Below are 8500 nucleotides of genomic sequence, written 5' to 3'. Positions count from 1 at the left end.
GGTCAAGAGGCAGCCCGGCTCCTGACGGGCCGTGCTCTCCTGAGCGACGCTCGCTTCCCCAAGGAGAGCAGCGCAGGAATGCTCCGGCTGAGGAAATTCACTGTCGTTGGCGGAGTCCCCCGTGTCTTCTGCTTTTCTACCACCGTAATACAATGCGGCTGTTGCTTCGCTTTAGAGAAGTGTGACACCAAGTTGGAGGAGCCCTTTCGTACTAAAAAGGTCGAGTCTTTCACGGGTTGTGCCTGGGGCTTAGACTTAAGATAAAAACCACGCTGACGTTCGTGCTGCAAAACAGAGCGTTATCGTAAACCTGGGTGGAGGTATCGCAATTTTACATACCCTTCGTAACGATTGTGGAACACGCTGACTCAGAATCCGACACAAACTCGCACAACACTAGATTCTGTATCAAGCGGGCCAGTGCAGAAAGCGCACCCAGAAGGCTGCATCGTCATCCCTCCCCCTCAAAGCTTAAATGCAGAGGCGGGAGACCACCACTTTGCTCCTGCTCTGTAAATGATAGATTTGCCTCTTTGGAGGTGTGACAGCTTTACTCACAGGTGCTGTAAGATTCACTGATGACAATCACATTAGGCCTCCGGCATCAACTCCAGTTTGTAAGGTGCTCCTGAGCCTGTAAGGGCTTAACTTGAAGGAAAACAGCAAGGGCTTTTTAGTTCCGAGTCGTATAATGCCATGGTGGCTTAGCAGTGCGTGAAAAGGACATTTTTAAACGAGCAGTTTAGTAATTTTATCTTTAGTATTTGTAATAAGACAAATATACAATGTCCCTCTGAGAAATAAATCAGTAAATGAAAAATATTGCCTTTTGCAGATTGATATTACAGTTCAAACTGCATGTCAAAATATCCAAGGCTATTCCTGTGACATTTGTCTCCCTAGAAGAGAAATGCTGTTACAGGTTAGGAAATCTGGTTGTCTGCAATCAAACCAGCCGAGAGTCCATGAGATGATACATGATTCCATGACTGTTAAGCTGCCTTCCTTTATAGTTCCATAAAACCTGTACCAAGCTGATAATTATGTAGCTGAGAAGACCGTTTTAAGACACATTTTAAAAGTCACTATGGTACAGCTTATTTCCACCTATTACTTTGCCACGTTTAAAGAAGGCTCTGAATATTTGTTAAATATGCAACCTCTAAGTGCTTTTCAATTTGCATCGAGCCATTGATACAGCTTTCACCGAAATGTGGTCCTCGCCAGTTTGCCTTTTTGAATCATAACATGACCATGTAAAGTTTCTGCTTGCTTAAAGCTGTTAGCATCAATAGTCTTATTCTGACTCTAATTGTGTCAATATTTTTTGTCCCCTAGATCTTCTTTGTTGGAATATAAATATCTTCATGGCAGAGTAATCAGATAAAATAAAGTGTAAATAATTGAAATTATGTGTAAACTGTGGAAGTTTTGTGCAAAATACATTCTTTTGCTTAAAGATAACTGAGTGACAAGGCAGGAAAAACTGTGAGCCAAACAAACACTTTATCATTCTGGTACAACAGTAAAGGAACCAATTAAACTTGTGTCTGTTATTTGACATCGGTGATCTTTAATGTGTTTGCATTGATGTCATTCAGAAGGAAAGCTAAATCATTAACTAGAAGATAAAGCGCAACATGAAACTGGATATAGTTGAATCAATTTTGAGGCTGTATGCCCTTTATAATCCCCTGCAGTCATTTGTATTTGTTTCTGGGACCATTTATTAGCCTATCCCATCTATGTATATTAAATATTGTCACCAGATAATTTCTCATAAGGTACAGGCAAGGATAAGCCGATAACTGTCTCAGAACCATAAAATAATACTATTTTCAGTACCATCAGTGGAAGACTATTACAGTTCCTAAGGGACTTGTAGTACCCTTCAACTGATGTTATTAAAACTTCTAACACCCTTTTATTGACATTACTTGAAAGGCGTACTAAATCAGTAACAGTTAAGATGATACTAAAATGTAGAGATAAAAACATAAAATAGTAAGAGAACTGTATATAGTAACAAAAAACATAGGAGGAACATACAAGTCTCTTCACTCTTAGTTTGCTACTGTTCACCAATTCTCAATCCCCACAATTCTTTCTAAGTCTGAGACAGACACTTTTTCCAGGGGTGGGGGGAGAAGCCAATATTCTAAGCAAGTCTACTCTAATAGACTTTTTTTTAAATATCACAACTTTCAGATTTGCACACTGAATTTCAAAAAACATGGAATAGTCCAGCGATATAATTTTATCCATTTTCCAGACTATGTCTGGATGTCTGGAAATCTCACACATAGAACTTCCTTGTCCTTTCTTGTAAGAAGGGTTGGGTGTATTGATCTCATGTTGTATCCTGTGTGATGTTTCTATGTTAGAGAAAAAAAAAGAGACACACAAGACAAACAGTAAATGTGTAGCAGAAATCGTATAGTAAGCAGCCAAATAGTAAGAGCACTGGACCTACATGGAGCGGCCTTGATTTCTTCTACATCTTTGATCATAGCCAGAATTTGGAAGTGGAGCACACAGGTACTTGGGATGGCAGAATGATCAAGGGACATCTAGAAATATAGGATGCTGCATGAGGAATAGGCATGACGTAGAAGGCATTGCAAGTCACGCAAAGCAGCTAAGATGTGTTTTACTTTCCTGTTCTCTCATGTGTATTTTGATTCAGCGGCTATAGATACATGAACATAAAGAAGTCCTATTCACCTCTGAATAAGGGGTAAGTTGAAGGACATTTTTTATAAAAATCCTTCAAATTAAATTTTGCAGCTCTTCAGGTAGCCTCCAAAAGTAGTATTTGAATATTTGTAAATATTTGATGTTTTCCATGCATAAAGTAGGTCTTTGTCTTTGAATTTAATGTACCTCCTTCAGTTTAAGGGTGACTAAATATGCAGTGCACAAGGACAGCAGTTCATCAGCAGTTCTCTACAAGAAATAGCTATTCTCTTTTTCTGGTGATAAATATGGACAGCATGCATTCTTACAGTATACCAGGAATAAAAAAAATTCATACAACTGAGCCCACAGAAGAGTTTTGTGCTGTGTTTTATAGTCCGAATCCCAGGTTACTCTGTTACTCCATTTCACTTACCTGGAGAGCCTGTGGAGCTGCCTTAGAACTTGTCTTAATATCTTTGTTTGTTTGTTTGTTTTAAACAAATAGTTCAAGTAAAGTGGAAGGGGCAAAAAGAGGGCAGGGGGCACACGAGGAAAGGAAGCCAAACCATTGTCAGGGTACAGCAAGGGCCAGCTGCTCCCTAAGAGCCAGGGAGCCAAGGGGGACCCCAGGGCTAGCAAAGCAGGAGCCTTTCTGGCCAAGGCCCACCTGGCAGTACCTGAACAAAGAAGTCCAGGGGAGGGTGTTAGGATCCCCCAAGAATCCAAATCATCAGGCAATCCATAGTGATGAGGCAGGGCTGAGGCTGGGACAGAATGTCAGTTTGCAGATCTGGGTCAGCAGGGCCTGTAGCCCGCTCAGGGCCGTAGCTGAACCAGAGACCAGCACCCCACAGTACCTCTAAAGGAAGGACTAGTAGCCCCAGGCTGAGCTTAGATAAAGCTCCAGGCCCTTGGGCAGGGTTGGAGGGGGGGGGGCAGGGGGTGCGTTGCAGCTGAGGCTGGTCAGGGTGTTTAAGGCTTGGTAGTGGCCTCATGGCCCCAGCAGCCAGAAGTGCAAGAGGAGGAATGTCAAGGAGGAGTAAGGGCAGGCTGCTTTATAAAGGGAGTGGAGCTGAGAGTGATCATAAGTCAGGTGAGGCCCCACACACCTGACAAAGGTGAGTAGAGCTGCGTGTAGCCAAGTTCAGTCAAGAGTCCGGATAGCCAGACAAACCCGTTGCAATGAGGTAGGTCCAATATGAAACTGAAAAGCAGAATCAGCAGGTCAGGGTCAGGTCTGGTGACAGTAACCAGTGTCAGTGCTAGCCCAGTAGCCACCAGGGAAGTCTATACCGTCAAGGCAGGTCCAAGGTCAAGCAAGGATATCAAGTCCAAGTCTGCAGGTTAGGGTCTGGCATAGGCATGGCTGCAATATCATGAAGGCAGATACCAGGGGCAAGAACCTCTTCTTAAACACAGTTCTCTGCGTGAGGGAGGGGAGATTCCCCTTGTGGTTTCTTAGAGCTTGCTCTCAGCAGTCTGGACCCACGGGAGATGTTGCTCCATGCCAGGGTGCTGACCCTGAGCACAGGCAGATGAACTAGGAGGGGGGATCATCCTCTGGGCCTGCACAAGATGTAGTATGAAACAAGGAGATGAGCTAACCTCTCCTTAACTAACTGTTTCTCTCTCATGAAGGAAATCCTCTCCTGCTGTCTAGATGCTAAGAAGTGGTGGGAGTCTCGGAAGTCTTTTCCAGAAGAACCTTGTGATGTGAAGAAAGAGAAGAGGTAGGGCAACCTCTGGCAGAAATAGCAAGTGAGGGAAGTACAGCTAGTGTTTACAGAAGGAAAGAGAGCAGGTAGAGCACACCATTGGAAAATGAATTCTTTCACCTCAAGAAAAATGGGTAGAAAAATGCAACGAAGTGAGTAGGCAAGAAATGTGAAGGCCAGTTTTTGATTCATGGATAATGTGATGCTGAAGTTACGGAGCAGGAATTAAGACAAGAAGAGATGAGGGGATGCTGTGAGGAAAATACTTTATGCCCAGTCTGAAGGATTCAACTGTATGTTTCTAGTAGTTGGCTTGTTTCAGTGGCTAGGAGAGATTTGCTTCTGGAGAAACCTGAATTTTGAAATTGGCAGCATACCCTTGGCTTGTATGTTTTTCTGGCTACAGTGTCTGTTTATACAAAGAAGGTTTAGTGTGTAGTCAGTTACACTTCAGCTGTTCATTCCCAAATATTAGCTCTCCCTAAGTATGTTGCCTTCTTACGCTGCTACTGTAGAAAAGAATATTTTATAGCTCTCAATGTTAATTCAGCTCTGTTGTGTTGGTTTACCTTGGCTTCAAAGGACAGACATTAAGCAGAACACCAAATTTTTTACACACTAAGTGAAGTCATAAGTTATTCTGAAGAAAAATGGCACCAATCGTCTGTAGAAGAGAGCATTACTATTACTATACATCTTTCTAGATGTCTGAAAAGGAGAAGGAAAGCATTAAAAAAAGAAAGAAAGAAGAGCAGGTAAGGAAAAGGAAGTCTGAAGTTGTGGAGATGGGCAAATCTCTGCAAAGAGAACAAGAATAAGTGAAATTATTATGCAGAAATAAGAAACTGCAAGGATGGAGTCTGAAGTTGAAGACATTCCTAAGACCACCACGAGCTGAAAATTATCTTAATCAGAACAATAGAGGAGAATGTGGTAATGGGAAGGAATATAAAAAGAGAATGTGTTGATCAGAGGACATTTTTTTTTTTTTTTGCATTAAGGTTGATATGCTATCTTTTTAAGGCAATAAAGTTTTACTCTGAATCTTGTTTTCTATTGTTCTGTCCCCAAAATGTTGGCAAATAGTGTAAATCTTAGTTGCTTCTACCTTGTGTCATGCAAAATGCAGTTAAGTCTATGCTGCAAACTACTACAAGCAAGGAAACTGAAAGCCGGGGCTGATATTCTATGTTTTACATACCCTTTAGGCAACCTAAATACTTGAGAGAATGCTTTGGGAGCACTGTCAGTTTTAATTTTGTATAGCATAGCTTCTGACAGTTTGTTAAATACATATATGAATTATTTAAAAAACACTTATGTACATATTTAAATAACAGTCTATTTGTAGATCTTCAGCTCACTGTTTTGACATGTATTCATGTACTATGGTTTTCAAGGATTTCTTGTAATATGGGATTTTCAGCTAAGGAAAGAGTGTAGACCATTTATAATTTCTGAAATAATTACCATACAACCCATCTTGGTCAATAAAAACAAAGACCAATTTCTGCATATTTTCCCTGATATACCACCAGGCAGAACTCCAAGTTTCACTTCTGTGAGTTCTTCCTCAATAGGAATGAGTGAGAACTGAGTGGCTTTTGTTTGTGTTTTTATCTTTAGATACTTATATATAAACAAAAGAATGGAATTTAACTCTGTAATTTCTCAAACTATTTGACAAGATGGTTCTTTGTACAGAAGTACTGTGTTGTTTTTTAAAAAAAGAGTCATTATATTTTTAATATGTCAAAAGCAATTGTGAAGGTCATGGTGGATCCAGGTTTGATCAGTTAAAACACTGAAACTGCAAGGATTTTTACTGTTGCAGATGACAGAAAAGATTGGTTTTACTTGCTCTCAAGACTTAGTTTAAAATTATTTCTATTAATTCCTATTACATTTGGAACTGTATATTGCTTTTTAATATTAGTTTATTAAAATCCTGGAACAGTATCTTCCAGAGAAAGCAATGCTCTGTCTTCTGGTGAATTCAGGAATCTTGGTTTTCCTTGAATCTGCTTCTCTTCCCTTGGGGAGTCCTCCTGAAGGCACTGGGCCGAAGTCTGATGATATTCAGGCACATTCTTCATTTCAGGCTAGGTAAAACCTGAGGCTTCAGTCTCTCAGACATCTTGTGGATGTAACCTGGAATTCCACCATTTCAGATCCCTCTGCTATAACTGAGGCCTCAGCTGTATCACAGGCAACAACGGGTCCACCACCTCCAGACCCTCTTCTGTTGCATCAGAAAACCGAGAAGGGAGAAGCTGCAAGTTGTGACTGTTACTCCTGCACTGTACCTGCAGAGATTTCACTGGGGTCTTCTCAAGCAGGCTCCGGTGGCAGAACAATTTCTGCTGTCAGAAGTACGGCATAAAGAAGGGAAAGGCCACTGGTCCCAACAAGCCATAAAAATAAGAGTCCTAGGCCTGTGCTGGATGACCCAGTACGTGTGTGGGTATGACTCAACCCCAGAGTTTCCTCCGCAAGCGGAATTTAGATAATCCCACTATAGCCTTAGTTAATTAGCGATATGTTCATGGGAGAGGAACAGTGTGAGTAATTCTTTCCTTTGAAAGAGACCTTGATCGGCCTTCCTGTGGGAGTCATGAGCAGATATTTCAAGATTTGGCTTGATACTACCAGTAAGAAAAATAAATATCATGGAGGCATCAGAAGCAGCAGCAAAGGGACACACACACACACACACACACACACACACCTCCAATATTTTATAAGGGTGGGGGGGAAAAAAACCCCTAAACTAATTGAAATAACAAAACTCACAAGTGATTTGTAAAATGGAGCCTCTAGTTACCAAAATGCCTAATTAATTTTCCTTATTAGGTAGCTCATAACATTAAAATATTATTTTCTCTAAAGTATCAGAGTAGCAAATGTTTAGATAGCTTAGGTAGATCTTTTAAGTAAATTACATTGGCTAGAGGAGTTGAATTTTGTTATTAACTGTGGAAAAAGAAAAGGTAATTGAAAAGGTTTCTTGTGGTTTGGAAATGCCTTCCAAATATTCATTAAACATTTAAGCGACTAAATTTGCAGAATATGTTCCTGACATTGGCACTGGTTCTGTGGTATTTCTCTCATCAGATGGAAGTACTGTGTGTTATGCAGAGTGCATTCATGCATAAACAATATCATTTTCATAAATTAAAACCTCCCCTGCAGAAGGAACATCTGTGCCTGCCTTTGAATAAAAGATGGTGGCATGTGAGTTGCCCCTTGACTGACTAGAAGAATCCTTATGTTTAAGAAGGTGCATAACCAAAAGGCGAGCAAGCCTTGGTGAGCTTTTTCAATTTTATCTGAAAAATTGTCACCCGACCCCCCCCTCCATATTATCTAGGGTATGTTTAGCCGTGTTGCCACTGACTGGGAAGGTTAATGGGATGCTTGAAAAGTTGCCTTTTGCTTTCTTCCTTTTCAGACGCAGCAACAGTTCTGGAGCGCGGAGCTGTCGGCTCGGGCAAAACGCTGGGAGATGCTGCAAAATGCATCAGCCGGCGACGCAATTAATTTTCAGCGTGTTTTTAGCACGAAAGCCCGGCCGTGAGGGTGCTGCAGTACCAAGACAGGTTTGCAGCGCTTACGCGTTGGATTTCCGTAGCTATAAACGCCTTTTAAAATAGACGTGAGTAGTAGCTTGGTTTCTCGGGAAAAAACGCCCTCATCCACCGGAGAGCCTGTTCACTTCTGGTGGACTTAAGTGAAATATTTACGAAATACCTCCGCTTTGTGACAGGTTCACGCAAGGTATTTCGGGGAGCGTCCTAAGTCTGAGGGTCGGAGGCAAAGACCTGTTGATAATCGTTCCCGGTCGTTAGGAGAACGGCTCTCCCGCAGGTGCTGTCCCCGCTTTCCTCAAACCCCCGAGCAGCCAGCGAAGATTAAAGAAACACACGTTTCGCGCCTGGGAAGAGAGGGGGGCGGCGAATCGGTAGCGCCGGACCCAGAGCGGGCTTGCGGGGGGAAGGAGCACCTGCTGCCGGCGAGGCCGAGCCGGGGCCGAAGCGGCGCTTTCCCGGTGTGTGGGTGCCGGCCGGGCGCGGGGAGCCCCGCCGGTGCGGCGGGACGAGGCGGCC

At 42.3% G+C, this 8500-nt stretch overlaps 1 protein-coding gene across 1 annotated transcript in view; it reads right to left on the bottom strand.

Moving 5' to 3' along the window:
* Positions 1–2: 2 nt before the first annotated feature.
* The window catches only part of NEUROD1 (neuronal differentiation 1), an 11534-nt gene continuing 3036 nt past the window's right edge, over positions 3–8500 (bottom strand). The window contains exon 2 of the mRNA XM_010569263.1: positions 3–284. Within this exon, the coding sequence (XP_010567565.1) occupies positions 3–284 (282 nt within the window). The remainder of the gene's footprint in view (positions 285–8500) is intronic.

Source organism: Haliaeetus leucocephalus, unplaced genomic scaffold (genome assembly GCF_000737465.1).
Source record: "Haliaeetus leucocephalus isolate CR32 unplaced genomic scaffold, Haliaeetus_leucocephalus-4.0 Scaffold1, whole genome shotgun sequence".
NCBI classification, from domain to species: Eukaryota; Metazoa; Chordata; class Aves; order Accipitriformes; family Accipitridae; genus Haliaeetus; species Haliaeetus leucocephalus.
Note: the sequence above shows the minus strand (reverse complement) of the source record. Positions and strands in the feature narration are given on the sequence as shown.